General features: G+C 37.7%; 1 protein-coding gene across 1 annotated transcript in view; it reads left to right on the top strand.

Moving 5' to 3' along the window:
• The window catches only part of KCNH8 (potassium voltage-gated channel subfamily H member 8), a 367898-nt gene that overhangs the window by 321030 nt on the left and 23963 nt on the right, over nt 1-22905 (top strand). Inside the window, exons 12-14 of the mRNA XM_025448969.3 lie at nt 13820-13858; nt 17963-18321; nt 20536-20642. Coding sequence (XP_025304754.1) covers nt 13820-13858; nt 17963-18321; nt 20536-20642 — 505 coding nt within the window. The remainder of the gene's footprint in view (nt 1-13819; nt 13859-17962; nt 18322-20535; nt 20643-22905) is intronic.

The following is a 22905-nucleotide window of genomic DNA, read 5'->3' as shown; positions in this document are numbered from 1 at the left end:
CCTGTGAACAAAGCTATATGGTAAGCACTTTACAAACATTGCCTTCTGTTACTATTATAGTATTCTTGGAGATTAATTGCTAAGTTCAGGTACTAAGTAGGAAGACTAATTAAAGAAAAAAGTGGTAAAATCTGGCCCAATCCTTCAGCAAATGAGGTCAGGAACTACAACTTCAGTCCCATGCCACCTGAATCCTAAACCCAGTGACAATGTAGTAGAAGTTTATCCATCAAAACAAAGTTATACATTTTTCCTGTGTCCTTTAATCCTATGAGCAGTGAATGCAAGCTGTATTTTAGGTTAATGGAGCATTCATGGGAAAACATGTTTCCATGGGAAAACAGGCTTCACACATTAAGAGAAAATGAACCACAGAACTTTTTGATAATTCTTCAAACTGTACACTTCTTATTTGTGCATGCTTTTGCATATGTTATACTTTGATGAGAAAGTTTTTTAAAAATAAGTCATTGAGGAACTCAACCAAATTATAAGCGGAGAACTCAATTGTATACATATAAATTCTTTGAGAGCCATAACTATATTTTATTAATCATTGTAATCATTTTCCTAGTAAAACTGCTGGTACAAGGTATGGGCTTGATGAATATTGATTGGAATTTAGTTTATATATATGTTAAAGTTATATATAGTTATATAAACTATATATACATATATATGTTTCCATATCCACAGAATAATAAAATATTGGAGCTGGAAGGGATTTTAAGTACTATGTATTAAAACTCAGATTTTCCTTTGATTATAAGTGACTTAAAGGGAAAGGCAAAGAAAATGTATTCATTCACAGAATTAAAAATCCAGTCATTGGTTAGGTATATAACTTAAGTGAATGGTATACCTAAAGGAGTTAGAATAATCCCTTTGCACAAAGCAGACTTTTACTTTGGGATGAAGTTTTCCATCAACCATTCCAAGTATGTGTTTCAAATAGGATTCAGTCAAAATATCAAAATATCTTTCACCATGTTTTAATTTCTCTTGTCGACTGCATATTTAGTAGCACATCTGCTGATGAGGAGAGGATGTTAATGTTTATTAAGTATGTATCAGGAGCAAGGGAGTTTATTTACATTACCTCCTTCCATTTAATTTTTAGTCCTTGCATCACCCCCTGAATCCTTGCTTAACAGATGAAGGAACTGAGTGTCCCAGCAGTATCCTGCCTGAGATTACAGAATTAGTGAAAGAATCAGATAGTATAAGATTGAGTCAAATGCTGGTATTCTGAATCCCAGCCTTGTACATTTGTCCACTAAAGCACTCTGCTACAAATCAGAACATAATTCTCCTAAAAGAAGTTGGTTTCCTTCAGTCATCCTGACGTACAGCAGGAGCTATACTGAATTTCTAGAATAACATCACTTTAATCTTCTTAACCTTAATGCTATTACTCGTCCTGTCTCATCAAAAACCTACTGTGCCTAAATATTTCAGGAAAGACATCTCATTAACAAGAGGATGAGTAAGACGGCAGAACTATTGTAGCTTGGCCATCTGAGTTGTCCTTTCCCTTAGTATTTGTGCTTTCATTTGCTCATAAATCCATCCACCTATTAATAACCCTTTGGTCACCAACTGGCACTCAGAGAACACCTTCCCACTCAAGTACATGCTTTTCAATCTTCTATACATGTAATGGTTCTTCATCCTTCCTTCATTCCATGTTTACAAGTAAATCATGATCATTTCAGATGTACAAAATAGTATTTCAATTCTTTTCAGATTCAATTTCATCCTTGTAAGAAGTTGGAGGCCTTCTTATCAATTGAAATAAAATGTTCTCAGCACTTCCTTTATGTGTGTGTGTGTGTATATATATACATATATATATATATATATGTATATGTATATATACAAAGTTATGGAGGAGGATTAGAATATAGGTGAAGAGGGTGCCAGGGTGGCTCAGTCGGTTGAGCATCCAACTCTTGATTTTGGCTCAGGTCATGATCTCACCATCCAACTCTTGATTTCGGCTCAGGTCATGATCTCACCATCATGAAATTGAACCCCACATTGGGCTCTGTGCTGGGCATAGAGCCTGCTTGGACTTCTCTCTCTCCCTCTCCCTCTGCCTCTGCCCCTCCCCCCATCTCTCTCACTCACTCTCCCTCCCCCTAACAACAATAACAAAAAGAATACAGATAAAAGAAACAATATTTTTAACATTTCTCAATCAATCTGCAAATACTTTACCTCTGTATATTAGGATTTTTTGAAAACATAATTTTATTTTGTTTTTTTAATTCAAGAATTGGATTTCTTGGGTCTTGTTAGAATAATCCTGAATGTTTTACTATAGTATATATTTCACTGTTTGCACTCAGCTAGTCTAATAATATTTCACAGGTCATCCTTGGGCATGTACAACATCTCTTCAGTTAGCCCTTTAATCCCAAACCCAAACTCAATTGATACAACACAGAGTCTGTGGGTGGTATAATTAAAACTGTTCTAAATGAGCTAAGTTGGTAGAAATTAAATTAAAATTAAAAACAAATTACAAAATCCCAGGATAAACATCTCTAATAGTGCTTTTCCCGTGAAGTTCCCCAAAAGGGTGTAGACAGCAGAGACGATGACATATGGTAGAGACAGTCTGCTTACGTTACAGCGCAGACTGTGCTCGGCAGGCAGATCTGGAGGCCTTTGGTTCATCAGATTGAAGGCATCTATTTGCTCACCGTTTAAACCTAGCATCCTGGGATGCCAAAAGAGTGGTGGCTTTAACTGAAGGGAACAGTAGCCAAGTAGTCAGAAACCGGAAGCAAACAAGATGCCAAGTTAGGGGGGAAATTGAAGTACCTCAAGATTATGAATTGGCAGGCCAGCATGCAGTACTAATGACAACTCTATAAGGGCAGAGGGATTCATGGAGATACAGTTCTGTGAAATGAATTGGGATTTAAAGGATTTGGTTTCCACGCCATTGAGGAAAATGATTAAGGAAAAATTCTGAGATGAACATCTGCAAGACGCTAAGCTTTTAGTGATGTGGTAATCCCACTTATGTGTTCCACCCAGAAGATTAAGTTCTTTAAAAGCAGAGCATATGGTCACCGATCTGTGTCACTGCATTTTGCCAGGATTCATACAGTCCCATGTCTGACTAGGGCTAACGAAGTGTATTTGTATTCCAGGTTGTAGTTTACGTTTTTTTCTTTTATTAGTCACACTTTCATCTTGATAGGACAAAATGTTAGCATTGTATATGGGGAAAAGAATGAAAAGCCAAAAGAGGATTCTGTCAAAAAGAAAATGAATCTAGGCATTACACTCAATACATACAACTTGGAGAAAGTTGTTTTCTTTCTGCAGGCCTCCAGTTCCTCATCTCTGGCCTAAATGGTCACTAAGAAACTGTTGGTTGAGTCAAGCTAAATGCTGCAACAAACAACCCCAAGTCCTGGTAACTTAATATAATAAGTAGAATACATGATTTATGCAGTAAAGTTCATTCATATTCCATGGACAGGTGGCAGTTTCTCACTTGATGACGTAGGAATCCAGGCTTCCTCTATTTGGTGGCCCCATCACCCCCTAGCCCTCAGGGTCATCTGGAACTCAGAGTCCCTCACAGGACACTTCGTATCCAGCCAACCAACCAGTTAAGAGAGAGAGATTGGAGGCTGCCCTTGTATTATTTAGGGGCCAGACCCAGAAATGGCACAGATCTCTTCTGCTCACATTCCATCAGCCAGAAGGAGTCATGTGATTCAGCCTAAGTACACACAGTCTAGGAAATCTCATCAAGCTGCATGTCCAACAGGATGCATCCATCCAGGTGAATAGTTAGCCAGTTAGTGAACAATTAACCAGTCTGAGTCATAGGTCCTTCTTGTATTACCTTTCTATTGTTTTTTTTTTTTTTTTTTACTCCAGCTTAAGAAAACGTTTAAACATTGAGAAATGTGTGCAGCCAAATTAAATTATTTGTTTTGCTCTCTGCATGTGTTTTATTTTACTATTGTGTTTTTATTTTGCCTTTAAATGAGAATGTGTTCTTTAGGAAACGCAGAGTGAGCACATATGATATCATTTAGTATTTTGAGGAAAATATGAGGAGTGGCAGATGAATGCAGCTTGCCGGACAGATGAGTGTGCCACCATTTTATAAGAGTCTAGCCTATAGGAATATATTTCTGCCAAATTCATTAATAAATAGGAGGATATTCATAACTTAAAATATTTCTTTAGAGTTTCTAAATAATTTGCCACAGAATCACTTTAATGGTGCTTCTCCAAGTAAGTGTTTATTTAAAAATTCTGAATGAATTAACAAAAAAGGAAGAGAGGAAGAGAGGCTTAAAGTCAATGATGTAGAGCCAGTGCCAAATAGAAATTACACCTCCTGAAGATCTAATGGAAATTAATAAGAAAAACATGACTCCCACTGTGGAACTCCAAATGACTAATTTTGGAAGCATCTATCTTACCTAAAAGTAGTATGCCTTCACAACCCAACCCAAGGCCAGAATTGTTCCTTCAAAGAATCCAATATGCCAGTTTCTCACAATCCCCAAAGACAGAACTTCACAAGCACAGCCTGATCCACGAGATTGGAAACTTGAAGGGCCAGAATTCCTTTGCACAAACTTGTGTATACTTGTGAAAACATTGGCCTTCCAGTAAAGTCACTGGTGCATGTTTTGCAATCATGGAAATAATCACCTTAAAACCTGGAGAGAAAAGTTTGTTCTGAAGAGAATTAAATGTATAGATTTCATGTGTGTAACTAGAAAAATGATGTCTTTGTGTGAACCTATAAGTAACTCACTTAGCTTGTAAGTAGAATGCCCCACTCTAAGAAGTTATGACCATTCTAAGTGGATATGCTTTATTCACTGTTCACATTTTCATGAAGAGGAATTCCACAGTAGATAACTGCTGTGATTTTTGTCCAAATTTGGAAATGGCCACTCTGTGACTAGGCTGTTCCATGATAATGCTAAAATCTTGTCCACATAGTATAATTTCAAGAAAGAGGTCATGGCCTCACCTCTCCCCATAAACCTCTCCCCTAAATCCCTCACAGTGTATTTTGAAAGGTTAAGGAAAATTCTATCCTGGGATAAAAGCTGAGGCTCAAAATATAAATTTACATAAGAAAAGAAATAGAAAAGACATACCACCATATAAATTACTGGGGAATGACTCCCTTCACAGACTTTGGGTGAGGATGTTATTAGGAGAGAGACCAGAAAAGGAAACAAGATTAATCAGGCAGATTTGATCTATGACAATTGTTATGGGGGAACAAAAATGCCAACTCAGACACATTTCTTTCTGAATTTCAGTGCTTTGTACTCCTCTTGTGAATTCTCACAAAGACTTGTTTTCAGTCAATATATAACTATATTGTTATATATAATATGTAACATATATTATATAACATTCTAGAAACACCTTATAGTGTTCCATCATGTACATGAGTACATGATGTACATGAGTACAACAAAACTGTAACCTAAGAAGCTTGGCCTCCATCTACTATCTGTGAGACTTTCTTCCTCACCTAGAAATTGTTGAGTATTTGGCAAAAGTGTAAATGCTATGAAACACAATATTCTTCATGCCGAAGTTTCAGACTGCTTTAATTAAAAAGGGTATGCATTTGGGGGTGCCTCGGTGGCACAGTCAGTTAAGGGTCTGATTCTTGATTTCAGCTCAGGTCATGATCTCTGGGTTATGGGATTGAGCCCTGAGTCAGGCTCTGTGCTCAGAGTAGAGTCTGCTTGAGATTCTCTCTTTCTCTCTCCCTCTGACCCTCCTGGCTCATCCTCTCTCTAAAATAAATCAGTAAATCTTAAAAAAAAATATATATATATATACATTTGGTCATGTAGAAGCCTGACCTTCTATGACCCCTCTACCATGGTCCTATATAGGCCTCTTATTTTCTCTGGCTAACTGAGCTTAACCAAGGCACTGTGGTTTAAATAAGCAAAGTAGCTCTTTTCGGTTTGCTGATACAAACACTTTTCAACATATAGGGCAGTTCACCTTTTTTTTGTTACAGTGTATAATTGACAGTCAGCTTCCTTGGCAGCAAATTAGGCATTTCACATTAGCTTTAGAAGTACCGTTGGGAGTTATGATGTGAAAACTTCTCATACCAGATTGAGCATTTTCCTTCACCAACCTGGTTTGGAACCAAAGTACTCAGCTTGTATCCTGAAACTCTTATGAAACCAGCTATTGTGTTTCCTTACAATTACATAGTAGCTGATTTTACAAGCTAACCAAGGAGCCATTGTACCCTAATCAGAAGCAGGTCATTGGGGGGCATGGAATCTCAGCTCAATATAATGAGTTTAAACTGCAAATTCTTTTAGCGCTGATTAACTGCTGAACTCCCAAATCAGGGAGTTGGTACATAGCTCCTGAAGCCTGAAGTCTTTAAAACTCTATGTCACTGTGGAGAAATTTCTAGTTTTTTCACATAATGGTGCATATTTTCCTCCTTTGGCTTTCTAGAATGATATTAAGCACATATTTATAAGTAACTCTGACTCCCTCAAAATCATCCTGCATTTTCTAAGTTCTTAAGTAAGTATTAAGAGACTTGTTGGGTTTTCTTTTAATTCAAAAGCCTTGTAATTCATACATTTGAATTTAGAGATAGGAAGTTAAATTTGTGCTTGAGTTAATTTGCATACATTATCCATGTCTTGACTGTATGGACAATTTGAAAGTACCTTATTTTATTTAAGTGAAGCAGATAAAAGGGTTGAGAGAGAAAAGAATAGAATACCAAGTCATTACATTTTCTAAAAAAGATTTTATTATTTGACACAGAGCTTCAGAGAGAGCAGGAGCAGGGGGAGGGCCAGAGAAAGAGGGAGAAACAGACTCCGCGCTGGGCAAGGAGCCTGAGGTGGGACTCGATCGCAGGACCCTGGGATCAGGACCTGAGCCAAAGGCAGACGCTTAACCAACTGACCCAAGCACCCATCCGAGTCATTACTTTATGTAAAGTGTTGTACAAAGAAGAGTTTTATGACATGGGATGACAGCCCTCGCTAGGAGAGCAATGTGGGGAAAACTCATGTTTAACAAATTTGTGACCTCTTTATTAAGTAGTCCTACATATATATTAGTTTCGGTTGGACAAACCTATCTGTGTGAATGCTTGGATATCCATAGCTAAAAATGCCCTATATCCCATTAATCCAATTCAAAGGAAACTTTTCTTTATAACCCATATATCAATAATAATGTAACACTTATTAACAGAAATTAATCACTTTTTATGCCAGACACTGGACCAAGTGCTAAACAAATGCAACTATATGAGGACTTTTTTCACCATAAGTCTTATGTGAGAATTCCTTATGTATCTTAAAGTTGAAGTGGCAAAACCCACTGCTTGGCAAGCTCCAGATGCTTTTTCTCCCTAGAGAAACGAGAGGGCTGGAAGGCATGGCACCACCTAGTGGTCAGCTCCGGCAGGAACATTGGGCATGACGGCCGGAGGGGAAGCAAGGAGGGAAATGTGAACAGAAAGATCCCAGTTTCAGGAAGAGAACTGAGAAAAAGCACCTTAGCTATTGCTAATGGAGTAGAAAGGGAGGGGGTAATTTTAGAAAGTCTCACTGCAGACTTATCAATAGGTTTATCAAAGGTTTATCAATATATAACCTTTAAGGTTCTTGAAAACACACAAAAAGAATTATTTTTAAAATTACAATTGACTCAGGGCACCTGGGTGGCTCAGCGGTTTAGCGTCTGCCTTTGGCTCAGGTTGGAATCCGGGGGTCTCCAAGAGGGATCCTGCTTCTCCCTCTGCCAGTGTCTCTGCCTCTCTCTGTGTCTCTCATGAATAAATAAATAAAATCTTTTAAAAAATTAAAGTTGACTCTTGAACAACACAGGTGTAAACTGCACAGATCCACTTTTATGTGGATTTTTTTGATAAATACAGCACTGTAAATGTATTTTCTCATGATTTTCTTTTTTTTTCTCATGATTTAATAACATTTTCTTTTCTCTGGCTTACTTTATTGTAAGAATACAGTATACTGTAACTGTATACAGTTACTCTGTAACATATAAAATATGTGTTATTCAACTGTTTATAGGGTTTCTGGTCAATAGTAGGCTATTAGTAGTTAATTTGTGGGGAGTCAAAAGTTCTAAACGACTTTTCACAGGGAAGAGGGTAGGCGGCACCCCTATAACTCCCAGTGCTGTGCAAGGGTCAACTGTACTTTTGGTTACTATACATTTTACTTAATGTCCAATGTGTGGCCAATTGGGTCTCCAAGATTTGTTCAGTTTACATTTATGTATCTCATTTAATCCTCAAAACAACTTTAAATACTATCACTGGGATGCCTGGGTGGCTCAGCGGTCTGCCTTCGCTTAGGGCATGATCCTGGAGTCTTAAGATTGAGTACCACATTAGGCTCCCTGCATGGAATCTGCTTCTCCCTCTGCCTATGTCTCTGCCTCTCTCTCTCTGTGTGTGTGTGTGTGTCTCTCATGTGTAAATAAATAAAATCTTTACAAATAAATACTATCACCATTTTTTTTAAAGATTTACTTTTTATTTGAGGGGAGTAGAGAAAATCTTAAGCAGACTCCAAACTGAGTGCAGAGCCCAACATGGGGCTTGATCTCATGACCCTGAGATTAGGGCCTGAGCTGAAACCAAGCATCGGAGGTCCAACCAACTGTGCCACCTAGGCACCCCATCATCACTTTTTAGAGGAAGAATGAGAAATAAAATTCTTTTGGATTAAACCATTAAAATTTACCGAATTATTTGTTACCTCAGCATTACCTATTTTATCCCAATTAATATGTTTCCTATGGTCACATAGCTACTAAGTGAAAAAACTAGGAAAATCCTGCCGCTTAACCACTATGCCATACTATCTCCTAAATGGGTCCTATCCACCCTATTCCTGGACACACAGACCTTTTATCGTAATACACAGCAATGAAGAGTTTGTGTGGCATTTCCTACACTATAGGCTCAGTAGTTAAGCTCTTCAGAACTAGAAAATAAACTCTAAATTCAAGTGTCGGTTACTTGACATGTGCTTTCTTCATCAGAAGTGATGATATTTACTTAGAGGAAAAGAATTCTCTTCTCAGTCTTAATAGTTTGTCTTGACCTCAGGCTCAGGGTGAAATTAGAAAAGTTCAAAATCATCAGTTTTTTTATTAAAATCTCATTTCTAAGTTATACAACAAGCAAAGGAAACATGTTGGCTACTGTATTGCCCACTTAGGGTTTCAGACCAACTTCGAAAATGTCTTCTTGAGAGTAGATGGTAGTGAACTTCTATGAATGCCCCCTTATTCAAAGCCTATTCTTTCTCCAGAGCTTTCCAATTCCTCTGTCTTCCACCTGCCACTGGTGGCATTCACCAAGAGGTTTCTCCACTTAAGTCTACAAGAGAAAGAAGCAGATCAGAAATAAAAATGAGACCTCCTGATTTGCTGCTTGCCCGTATCATATGACAATCATTTAGGTTTTGTAAGAATGGGCATTTTAACTATGTGAGTTACTGAGTATCCTTCATTCATACTCTTATTTACCCAAATAGCCACCAATATCGGTAATGTTGCTGTTCAGAGAACAAGATAAAATATGTGATGATTCCTTTTTCTGAATGAGGACACATGTTCCTTCAATCTGCTTTTGTGACTTAATCAATGTGGCATTATTAACAAAGCGGAGGATATCATGAATCACTCGAAAAGAAGAGCCTTGTAATTTGCATCTCATTTCCCAATTGAGCAATCAGCTGTAGATAACATTCTTACCAGAGCACTTTAGTGTCTTAGGAGATTCCAGAGTTGCAGACTCACACAGGGACTTATAATTCTGACCTACAAACCAAGTAAGCCATGGAAATACCTTCCTTGGGTCAATGGTCCACTGGGTTATAGTTCAGGATTCCTAGGCCTCTGTGGTGGGTTCTATTCCCATTTGCTACATTCCTACCTCGTAGTACTCAACTTTGATGGTTCAACCTCCTGAAAAGATCTTGAGAGTAAGGAAAGCTTATTGACAATGCCTCACTACTACCGAAAAACCATTCAGCTTTTAAGGGTAGGGCATTAGCTTCCATTAATATCTGTTTGCAGTTCAAGCCCACTAGTAGAATTTTGAGGCCTTCCCAACACAGTTCTTTGTTTTTTAAAGAAGATTGTGAATTTGTTTTGCTTTTTTGTAGCAGGGTGTCTGAGGAAGAAGAGACCATTTGCCTTCTTCTGGTTCTCTATGCCAGTGAGCAGTTTTTTTTCATTGTAACCTCCCTCTTGGTTCCACAGGATTTAACAGAGTGATAGAGTAAGTTAAGTGGTTAGGGACCAGGGAAATAAAAGAAGAAGACAATCTTTTAAAACCAACTCTGCATATCTGAGAATGTTTCTTTCCTAGCCCAAAGGGTTATAAAGCCTTACCTCATTCATGATGACCTTGTACTGAGACATGTCCCCAGTCCTTCTTGCCCTCACTTGGCTTCTTCTGTCCTGGCAAACTGAAAGTGCATTTCCAAGTGGGCTGACCCTCAGCCTTCTTTATTTCTCTCTAGACTTTATTGCAATGATCTTCATTCCTTATTTTATGTTGATTTAGAACATTCTATCATCCCAATCCATATTACTTCAGTCTTTTTTTTTTTAAATCATCCCCATTAGAGACTACCAGCAGCTCTATTATCTATAAGGTTTAAAAGTTCATGTGGGAAGGACTCAAATTGCATAACACTATCTTCCTCAAAATGTTCAAAACCTTTGAGTTTTCCAGTTACTGGAACAAAAAAAATGAGACCTGGGCAGCCCCGGTGGCGCAGCGGTTTAGCGCCGCCTGCAGCCCAGGGCGTGATCCTGGAGATCCGGATAGAGTCCCACATCAGGCTCCCTGCATGGTGCCTGCTTCTCCCTCTGCCTGTGTCTCTGCCTCTCTCTCTCTCTAGCTGTGTCTCTATGAATAAATAAATAAGTAATCTTTAAAAAAAATGAGACCTATAAACATTATCTATTCAAAGGTTGTTTTTCCCACTGGGGATAGAATGCCTAGAAAGTATTGTATTTCCAGAGAGGTCTGGAACTCAGAAAAGCCTAATAAGGTGCTTGGGTAACTTAATATCATGAGATTTGGGGGCCTACTTTATGGCAGTCATCAAACCTTCTGCTAAATTCAATTCAACAATATGTCAGGCACTTAGCCTTTCAGCTCAAGTAACAGCATTACCTGCTGAAGAGGGCACCTGAGACAACTTTTGATTGTGTGCAAGGTGCACTGGGAGTCAGGGCATATGGTGTCTGGTAGGGTTTTGCCAGGACTCTAACCTGATGCATAAATTGGGCAAGTCCCCTCATCTTCCTGGGTAGCAGTTTCCAATGTCTAGGTAGGCAGTTGGACTAACTCTGATTTCAACCTTGACCCAGAGACCCTGGCCATACCCACCACCAACTGGAAGAGACCCTCTGTGGAGTTGGTGCTCTGGAATCTGATTTACTTAGGAATGCTTCTCAAATATTCTACTGTCTGTCAGGTTACAAACCATTGCAACAGACACTCTGTAGGGTGACTTCTAGCTTTAAAATACTGGGATTCCATGAAACTAATATTCTCTGCAATTGGCAGAATCTGGGTCAGCATGAAGTGTTAGTCAATAGAATGAATGTATCATAGTACACTTTTTAAATACGTGTGATTAATGCCATATGCAAATGAAATGACTTACTTAGAGAGCCTACCACAATAGTGTTGGTTATATAATGTATACTTCTTACCTCATAGGCTTGCAATGAAAATTAGTGGACATAATGCCTGGGAGCATTTTTCAGGGTTTTTGTCACATAGTGAACACTTAGTAAATTAATAGGTGACAGAATGATAATAGCAGTGATGTTGGTTATGAGATCAAAGTATGCCCGTGGGTGGGCAGCATCAGTATTGCCCGGGAACTCGTTAGAAACACAGAATCTCAAGCTCCACCCCGGACCTCCTGAACCAGAACCTGCATTTTGTAATGAAATCCCCAGGTGACTTGTGTGCACATATAAGTTGAGAAGCACTGATAGAGAACAAACTTTGGATTCAGCAATTTGACAGAAGTCTTGTTACTACCATGTAAACCAGGGAGCTAGGATTCACATCTAAATCAGAAGACTCTAAGGCCATTTCCTTTTCCCTACACCTCAGAGGGTGCCTCTGACCTGGAGCTGTTCATGCCTCCTGAATCCCACAGGTGTATTCATTCTCCCATCCAGCCTGTATGTAACTGACAGGCTTTTTAAAACACATTTTTGTGTCTACCACAGTAGCAACAGCACTGTGATTTTGGTTTTCACATTTTCAATTATTCAGCTGTTTTATTTGTCACCATTTAGGGAATTATTACAAAACTTATGTCTACAATGCCTCTGATTAATGCATATTTAGGCAACTAAGCAGATGTAGAATGGGTTGACTTCTTTGATAAAATTAAACATTGATGAAACATATTTGCACAGCAATAATGATGCCAGCATTTGTATAAATAATAACACATTTATTTCCCTAATCATCTAGAAAAAAAAAAAAACAACAACAGTGAGAGTTAACAGAATTACCAACTATGTCTCACTTACGAGGCAGATCATTTTTGAGTGTAAAAGGTTTTTTTAATGTGAATAAAGCTACGCTAATTTATAGCATCTATTATCACTTTAAAATGAAAGAAGTGTATTTGAGCAAAAATCAAAGTGGATGAGACCTGAAGCATATTTCCAGAATAGATCATAAGTTTTAGAGCTTCTTTGTCCATCGTGGAAAGCTGCATGTTTTGGAATGGACTCCTCCACAGTAGTGTAGTTTGATTTTCTATAAGATGTATTCTGAAACCCAGCTTAAGTGATTCAACAATACACATTTGTTTGTCACCTTTCAGCATCTCTGAAATTGGGGTCTATCTTATAATTGATGGCATGTCACCATTTGATTGGCAGCATTTTTTTCTTTTCATAACCAATGGGATCTTAAATACAGTCAACTAGGAGATCAGGATCCGCAGTGAACTTAATTGTAGTTCACCAGGAACATCATGGTGAGGAAAACAAGTGAGATGGAAAGGAGGTGTCACTCGCACCTGTATTCAAACAAGAGGAGGTGGATAAATGGAAAGAGTTTAGATTAAATAAGAAAATAGGGGATCCCTGGGTGGTGCAGCGGTTTGGCACCTGCCTTCGGCCCAGGGCCTGGTCCTGGAGACCCGGGATCGAGTCCCACATCGGGCTCCCGGTGCATGGAGCCTGCTTCTCCCTCTGCCTGTGTCTCTCCCTCTCTCTCTCTCTCTCTCTCTCTCTCTCTCTCTCTGTGTGCTATCATAAATAAATAAAAAAAAACATTAAAAAAAAAAAGAAAGAAAATATTCCATGAGTTTCTGTTTCACAGAACCAGAGAGAAAAATCATAGAAGACTCAAGAATTTAGCAGAGGGCAGGAAAGATGAAAAGGGAGATGGAAAACAAAAAGGGAGCAAATAAGACATCAAGTTGGAAAAGATAGCCAGTACATCCACTATTTCAATCATTATTTTCTAGGTGTGACGTTGTTTGCTGCTCCCTTTTCTTAGTTCACACACTGGTCAGTAGAGCTGCCAGAGGCTGGGGTGAAGGAGGCTTTTTCTGCATCTTTTAGGGGGCATTTTTTTTTCCTTCTTGCCTACCCAGGTGGATCAATCATCCCTCACACTCTCTTTCCCCAGCTTCCTACGGTTCACCCAGTCCCAAACCACCTGGGGAGGTTTAAATGATCATTACAAATTCTATTTGTTTGTTTGTTCTTTCAGGTGATATCAAGATTATCGAATAAATCTACAGTCTCACAGGTATGCCTTTTTCCAAAAAGCAGAACACTTATCTAAACTCTGTAGGATTTCCAATAAATCTGCCTTCTATTTCAGGAATTTTATGTACTTATTTTCTACTTTCCCTGATATATTTTCCAGTGAAATGTATTGACGGACTTTCTGGAGTTTAAAACAGAGAAGTATTGAAACTCCTCTCTCTAAGGGTTATATTGTTGTTGAAAAGTAGTTGGCACCAGAACCTTCCAAAAGTAGTAAAGTCCTGAGATACTGATCTTGGAAGTACATTTATTACGTTTAAGATTAGTAGCCAAATGTTCTCTTGTAAGTTTCCAATTGATGGTACAACATGATTCTCCATGATATAAAAAAAAAAAAATAGTTCAGAGATATTCTGGAAGTGGTTTCACCTGAACCCTTAAGGCAGTCCCAACTTTTAGGAATCCTCCAATTTCACAGAAAACTTTTCTAAGAAACAGTAACTTATCAGATTTATTACCTAGACTTTTACTACCAATAATCCTGTGACAGGAACCCTATAAAAAGCTCCTTTTCTTACTCAGTACTCTACTGGCAGCAGAACCCAACACCTTTCATACACAGACACACGTACGTATCCAATTACGTAACAGATATCAAAGACATTGATGATTTACTGGAGATAGTTGGGACTGTGGAGGCACAAACAGGGCTTACTCTTAATACTATTGAGAAATTTCTTAAAAGCCCTTAAAACCTCTCAGTGCATTCAACCTAGTTTCTCTCTGGCACTAGTTATCTTTCCTTCCTCATGTCTACAAATTACCCTCCTCAGGAGCTAGCAAAACAGTTATTATGTTTCAACTCTTCTCAACCTGGAGACTCTCCTCATTCTATATCCCTTTCCCCCTAAACTGTTCCTATGTTCTCTTTCTTATAACAAGAAATTTAGCTTTTTTTTTTTGGATTTTCCAATTTGAATTCCTCACCCCTTCATTGGACTCTGAAAATGAATATCCCTTCTAAGAACACAACATCTTTAGCTTCAAAAGAAAAATTATTCTGTATAATTTAGGCTTAAATTTGTTTACAATATCATAACCACCAGAATAACGTGGGCTTCAAAGCAAAAGATGTTTATTTCTCTCTCATGGACAAGACCAGAGGTGGGTGATAATAACAGTGTCAATAGGGTCCTGAGCTTTATTCTTTTGGCTTCATTATGCTCAATGCATGGCTTCCTTTTTAAAGATCTCATTGTCTAAGATGGCTGCTGGAGACCTCTCCATTTTATCAATATTCCAGATTAGAAATAAAAAAAAAAGAAAGAAAGAAAGAAAGAACAGGATAGAGGCTCTTCTTTCCAGACGTCTTCCTATAAGTTCCTTTTAACCTGTCCGTTTATATGGTATCACCCCTAAACTTAGCCTTATGGCCAAACGAACTGGCAAAGGAAGATCTTTGGGAAAAAGGAGATCTGTGGGCAGGGTGCATTGCTAAGAGTTATGTTAACTAGCAAAGAAGGGTAGATTATGTAAAAAGAAAGTAACCAACACTCTCTTTAGCACCTGCCCTGAGGCAAATGCTTCCACTTACTTCATGATCATCATCACAAGGGCAAGCATCTATTAAGTACTTCCAATGCACATTGCTATGTGTTTTAACTTCCATTATCTAATACCTATTTTCTCATACTATTCCCAATATATAGGCGAGAAAACCAAGGATTTAAGCAATTATATTACTTCACCAAAGTTATAGATAGTAAGTCTCAGGACTTCTAGGACTGTATGACCAAAAGTCCATGCATTCAGCCACTGGACTTTTTTCTACTTCCCCTATAGTCATGACAGGTTTGACTGAATCTAGTCAACTGTGAGTTCAAAGTGGCTATCCACATAGAATGTCATGAGCTAAATTAGAGATTGTTTTGATTATGGGAACAAACACCTCATTGCCCTCATAAAAGCACTGGTTAGGAGAAAATAAAGGATGGGTCAAAAGAGAAAGAAGAAATCTGTGGTCGAAGTTTATGGCTGTGTATATATGAGTGAGTCCAGCTACACAAGGGAAGCAAGCGTTTCTGTATAGATGGCCTGAAGAAAGTAACTGGTACTTCTGCATAGAGGCTGCGTGTGGGCTGGGTGTTAAATAATCTAATAAACGTGGCATCTGTCAGCAATAATGGTAGGGAGAATAATTAATTCTTGGTTAAAGTACTGCTGGCTGCCTTGATCACAAGAGTCAATATCTAAGCAACTTGCCCAAAGTGCCAAGTTTCCATAATAAAATGGAAGTTTTAAATTTAAACAAACTCGTAGAAGTACAAACACTGTGGATTATTAGTCAGAGAATTCTTTTAGGGCCAGAGGAGCCTCCTTGAGCCAAAGGAATGATTAAATTGCCAATGCAAATATAAACAGAAGTCCAATTAAAGAATTCACTCATTGTTTTTCATTTCTTTGATAACTTTGCCCTGTTGTGTCTTTAACTGAGTGAGCTAATTTTTCTCTTCTACAGTGCTACCAAACAAATGTTCCCCTGAAATTCCATGTCGGTCCAGCTTTTGTTAAAAGCACAGAATTTTTAAATGCTGTGAAAAGAAAAAACAAAAGCCAAACCATGACTATCCCAATAAAGAACTAATGGCTTCACATTAATTAAAAGAATCATATCTAGTTGGAAAGATGAGTCTAATAATGCCATTTCCTCAAGAAATTTTGAGTCATTAAGATTAAAATACAAGAAAGCTACATGAGTAAACTAATTGTTCTTAGCTTGGCCTACACTGAATGGGCTATTGCCTGTAAAGTCACCACAGGTTCAAGTTCATTTTTTGTTGTGGTATCTATCATTAGAACATTACAGGAAAATCCAAATATACCAATAAACCAACTGTTTATTAAGACGAAGGAGTAACTATGACAGTTCATGAGATTTAAATAGCACTCTTAAATCTTTTCTATTTGTTGTCTTATTTCTCTTAGAAAATAATAGTGAAAGGGAATATAAGGGAAGGGAGAAGAAATGTGTGGGAAATATCAGAAAGAGAGACAGAACATAAAGACTCCTAACTCTGGGAAACGAACTAGGGGTGGTGGAAGGGGAGGAGGGCGGGGGGTGGGGTGAATGGGTGACAGGCACTGAGGGGGGCACTTGACGGGATGAGCACTGGGTGTTATTCCGTATGTTGGTAAATTGAACACCAATAAAAAATAAATTTATTTTAAAAAAAAGAAGAAAGAAAGTGATGAGGAGGTAGAAGCAGTTGTATCCTGAAAAGAGAATGAGGCATACAAAATGAGGCATACAAAAAAATGTGTTGACCTTTTGGAGCAGGGAAGCCATGTCTGAGGCAGAGCAAGAAACAGCCACTCTTATAGTGACCCCATGAGGGCCACTAGCTTCCTCTTTGCTGTCCTCTCTGCCCTGCCACTCTATCATTACCTCCATTGCCTTTACACATTCTCTCCCTTGCTTCTTCTTGGTCTAAAAAATTGAATGACTCCAGTCAAGAGTCTAAGATGGGGTCTAGCAAGACTTCTCCTTCCCTTCCCAGGGTTCTCAAGGGGAGTAGACCAAATGGTTTGCCCCATTTCCTGCCAATTGACATTGGACAATAAATATAGCAGAAAGTAGAGTAGCTGTGGCTGTTACTGACCTTACTCCATCTCTGTGATCCAAAATAGGAAAGATTTTTTTTTCTCAAAGATAATATATTTTTCTGGTTGATCGACACATAAAGTTCCACTCCAGACCCTATGGCTTTAAAGGAACAAGGGGGCTGACACCTTCCTGTAAAATTTAAAATGTCCTAAGAACGTGCCCTCATATACTATTACCAATGACAGACTGATTAAAATCTGGATGCAAGCCTGGTAAAATGCACCAAGACAGTTTTAAAAAGACCAAGAGAGGTGTTAGCAGACTAACACCAGGATAGCAGAAAGGGTAAACCTGGGGAATATCAGAAATGGGGATACATTGAACCCCTGAATAAATAAAAGCAAAATCTGCAAAGTGTGAAGTTTTACTGAGAGGTTTCTAAAGGATTTGACTTTGCTTAGATGGGCCCACCAGCATGAATGATCTACCTCTCAAGTGGTCTTTGCGATCTGTACTAACCTATGTTATCCACTGGTTTAGTCGGAGCCCAAGGGAAATGGCAGCATCAACAAAAGACTCCCATCCATTGTGGAAGATGAAGAGGAGGAGGAGGAAGGGGAGGACGAGGAGACAGTCTCCCTTTCTCCCATCTACACGAGGGGAGCCTCCTCTGCACGCAGCAAAAAGGGTGGAAGCAATAAAAGCTATCTAGGCTTAAGCTTGAAGCAGCTGGCTTCAGGCACTGTGCCATTTCACTCACCCAGCAGAGTCTCCAGTTCACATTCCCCAAAAAACAAACAGGAAATCGACCCACCTAACCATGGTAAAAGGAAAGAGAGAAACTTGAAATTGCAACTTTCAGCTTTGAATAGTGCTGGACCCCCAGACCTCAGTCCAAGGTAAGAATCACATCATGCAATTCTTTCCTGGGTGAAAGGGCTACTTTTTGTTCAAATTAGTGCCGTGTTAGTAAATTATTCAGCCTTCTGGGCCTCTCAACCACACAGGTTTCTAGCCTGGCTTCTTCAACTTTCCTGGATTTTGTGTGCAATTTTTGCCTCTACATGGAGGAGTGTGCAATGTAATAATTAGTTTTAGTCATATTCTCAAAAGGGTCCATTAAATATTCAGAAGTCCTTCATCCATTTAGCTCTACCTCTTATTATAAGTTTGTATTTCTACACTGTAATTCTATAATTTATAAATTTAAATGAAAATAAAAGAACAAGGCTCATTGATGTTATTCCCTCAGTACTTGAACCCACCAAAAATTTTATGGAACAATAAGTTAAAATCGTAAAGAAAATGAAGTGATGTTCATTTTTAATACTGATTTCTTCATCATTGTGGATAACTGAAACTTGGTTTTATTTTTGCCTCTTCCATAGGTAACATGGCATGGCTCTACTTTTACTTTTAAAAATTCACTTTAGGATTAACTAAAGATAATTGAGAGGGTGAAAAATCCTGACTCAGATAATGTGAAAGGAGTAGTTTATGGTGCATACAAGCAATACTGAAAAATCACATCATAGGTGAATAATAAATAAAAGCAAGAAAAAAATACTGATTGCTTCCTTTGTGTCATGTCCTCTGCTAGGTAATTCCACATTCACTATTGCATTTAGTCTCCTCAGGAATTCAGGAGTCCTGTAAAATAATTCATGTTATCTGTACTATGAAGATATAGGAAGTGAACTATTTTGTCTAAAATCTCAGAGATTAAGTTTGGAAATCTGGATTCAAATTCTGTTTTTCTACTTGAAAGGCAAGTGATATTTGTCAATATATTCAACTAGTCATTTGAAGAAAACACAATTTATCCATTTAGAGAGAATATTTTTAAAAATTAGCAAAACAGTGAAAAAAGCAGGTGGACATTAAAGGTTCAGGAATTCAGCTGAGGATGGTAATTTGAAAATATTGCCTTATTCTTCTCCTTCCTACATTTTAAATAAGAAAGACAATAAATCTTAAAGGGAAATATATCAGAGCTGGAAAAGAAAGGTTTATGTACAATTGATCCTAACACTTATAAAAGGATTTTGAGGATCTGCATCAAAATGCTAACAGTAGTGATGGATTACAGGTGATTTTTGTTTTCTAATTTTTACTTTTATGTTTAAATTTTCTACAATAGACTTATATTTTTAAAATAATGAGTAGCTTAGACATTTTTTAGCAAGAAAAGACTAGGCAAAGTCTTAATAGTTATTTATATGTAATTATTTAACTCTTACTTCAGAGTATTGTCCAGGTTGAGAGTAAAGGTGTCATCAAAGTTATTTAATGTGATGCTATAATCACTAGATTAAAACATTTAATTCTGGATAGATTGGTGATTTAACATGAATTCAGATAAGAAGAATTCTGTAGTTTAAGGCTTTGAATCTGAGAATAAATAAGATTCTAAATTCTATATTTCCATTGGAATACAATGTACACTAAAATTGTGAGCCACATATGTAATTTTAAATTTTCTAGTAGCCACATTTTTTAAAAGCAAACAAAACAGAACTCAAAAAAACAAAATAAAGTGAAATTTAATTTAATAATGTTTTATTTTTATTTGACTCAGTATGCCCCAAATAATATAATTTCAAATGTAAATAATATTAAAAAATTTTTAATAAAACCATTTGCATTTTTTCACTCAAGCCTTCAAAATCCAATGTGTATTTTATGCTTACAGCATATCTCCATTTGCATGAGCCACATTTAAGGTGCTCAATAGCCATATAAGGCTAATGGCTATCATATTGGATAGTACAGCTTTAGAGTATGTAGAATTTAGAAATTAACACAATATTTTAGTCTTCTAGAAATACTGGAACCCAGGGTGCCTGGGTGGCTCAGTCGGTTAAGTGTCCAACTCTTGGTTTCAGCTCAGGGCATAATCTCAGGTTGGTAAGATGGAGCCCCAGTTAGACTACATGCTCAGTGGAAAGTCGGCTTGGAGTTCTCTCTCCCTCTTCCCCTGCCCGGCAGCCCCACACTCTCTCTCAGGTGCTCTGTCTCTCTGTCTAAAATAAATAAACAAAATCTTTAAAAACAAAATACTGGAACCCATTAATATAAATGCACAACTAGCCAATGTCCTTTATTTTAAATAGGATTGTTGATGGAATTGAAGATGGAAATAGCAGTGAGGAAAGTCAGACTTTTGACTTTGGCTCTGAACGCATCAGACTGGAGCCCAGAGTCTCCCCACCTCTTGGAGGTAAGTTCTGTATTTAGCCTTTTGACGAAGGGTGATATTTCTTTTTATCTTGTAATGTTTGGCATAGGCACTTTTTTGCCTTCCCATTCTCTGAATATTTTCTACATGATAGAACTTTACCAATGTCATTGAACAATTAAACTTGAGTCTGTCCCATCTCCAAATTATTAAGATATAATTTGAAATTGTTTCTCTGTCCAGGCTAGATGCTCTGTCATTTACCAGCCCAGGTAAATGGTATGTCAGGAGACTCAAGTTTCTGCTGTTGATTAAAGGGTGACCATGTTTTCTTACTACAAATGCAGACTAATCCACAAAAGCATTATCCAGAGGAAAAGCTGTATTGGTTGTACACTATGGGAACATTGGTTATTTTTAACCAACCTATTGGTTAGAGATTGTGTATGTGCATTTTGTCAGAGCTTAAACAACTTCAAAAGGATGTAAGAAGGTTGGAAATGATGGAGACCTATGTGAAGCACTACCCTCTGGTGATGGTGAATTAATGTAAGGGTACCCCTAAACCTAACCAGCCTCCTCTCTCCTTTGCCTTCTTGAGTTCATTGTCCATAAAAAGAAATCTATCAACATAATGAAGACCAGAAATAACAAGTAAATTCTAAAGAAGACACACTTGTAGTTATAATAAAGTGAGAATAATGAGCAAGCATAGGATATCCAAAACAATTTACCAGAAAACTACCAGATGTAAGGCCAATAGTCCCCTGCCAACTCTGTCATCCCCTTCCCACTCAGCTCTGAGATCCTGTGTCAGTATCTACTAATAATTAGTGAATATTTCTGTGAACAAAACCAAGCCCAGTAAAAACTTTTGAATGTATAGTTCTGGGTGTGTGTCTCCTTTTTTAGAATACCAGTATTCCATGTCAATCAACAATCCTACTTCCTGGCACTCATCATCTTCTGGGGAAATGGAAAGGTCCTTATAAGCTTCCCTGATGGAAGTGAGGGGAATTGCAGATGGAAGGAAGACAGGGATAGAAGGAGTACAGATCTCAGTCAACAATCCTGATTCATTCATCTGATTGACTTACCTGTGCTGATATTACTCTGGGGAAAGAGGCACAGAAATCATAGTTACAGTCACACTGATGTATTTGCTATGAAAGTTGATGGTAGGTCCCAATTGGAAGTTTTCCTTATTGACTAACCTAGACCTAGACATGATGCACAGAACCTCACCACATCCATCCACCTATTTCTGGTCCCCCCACCTCCTTATAGCCTCCTCTTCTTGTATTCCTAACATTCACTCCTACACTCATGCACTCAAGCAACAAATTTTCTTGGCTATACCTCCTAAGCCCTACATTCTAAGACTTTGTGTCCTTACTGCCACCATACTTTTCCTTACCACATCCATCTCTTGCCTGCATTGCTACCAAGGTCTCTTCTCTGGCCTCACTCTGCTCTCCATACAGAGTAAACTTTTTAAAAAATACAAGTTTATTCTTATAATTCTGATCCTATGCTTTAAACCCTTAAATAGCTTCCTATTGCCCTTAGTGTGAAATTCAAATCTATTGCCTAATTGCTTTTTAAATGTCTCTTTTCCCAGCTAGACTCTAAGCTCCATGAGGGTCAATTACATTTTCTTTATTCATTGCTCTCTCTTCTAAAGGAGGCATGGTCTATTATATATGTTCTCTAGTCATTCATTGAATTAATAGATTAACTTTGCAAAGTCTTTGCAAAATGAGCTTCTATTACTCTGCCACTTCAGACTGTTTTCAGTGACTTCTTTCTTCCACACGTTTTCTACCCATAATTTACCAGAATTAAGATATTAGGATGACCATATAATTTTCTATAAATATATTTAAATAATAAGTATAAATAAATTATATATGTATATGTCACATATACATATATAATTATATATGTAATATATAATATATATATATTCCTTTCCACTCCAGCTAGCAGCAATTCATCCAAATTTTTGGTGCTGACAGAAATAAATGTATTTGGAAGAGTAAGGTAAAGAAAAAGTGCAGATAAGAGAACCAGGAAATAGGAGATACTATCTTTTAGAGTAACACAGGAGGAGATAGGAAACCTATAGTAAAGTTAAGCACCTGAAATATAAGTGGGGGAGGATGCTCTCATGGGCATGGGAATTAATATTTGGGGGGAAAAAGAGGAAAAGAACATTCCTTTTCCATGGTTTAGGCACTGACTGTGATATATTTTTAGAGAATGATCAAAAAAGAAAATATGCCATCTTGGAACATGGTGGTGA

Source organism: Canis lupus, chromosome 23 (genome assembly GCF_003254725.2).
Source record: "Canis lupus dingo isolate Sandy chromosome 23, ASM325472v2, whole genome shotgun sequence".
Lineage (NCBI taxonomy): Eukaryota > Metazoa > Chordata > Mammalia > Carnivora > Canidae > Canis > Canis lupus.
Note: the sequence above shows the minus strand (reverse complement) of the source record. Positions and strands in the feature narration are given on the sequence as shown.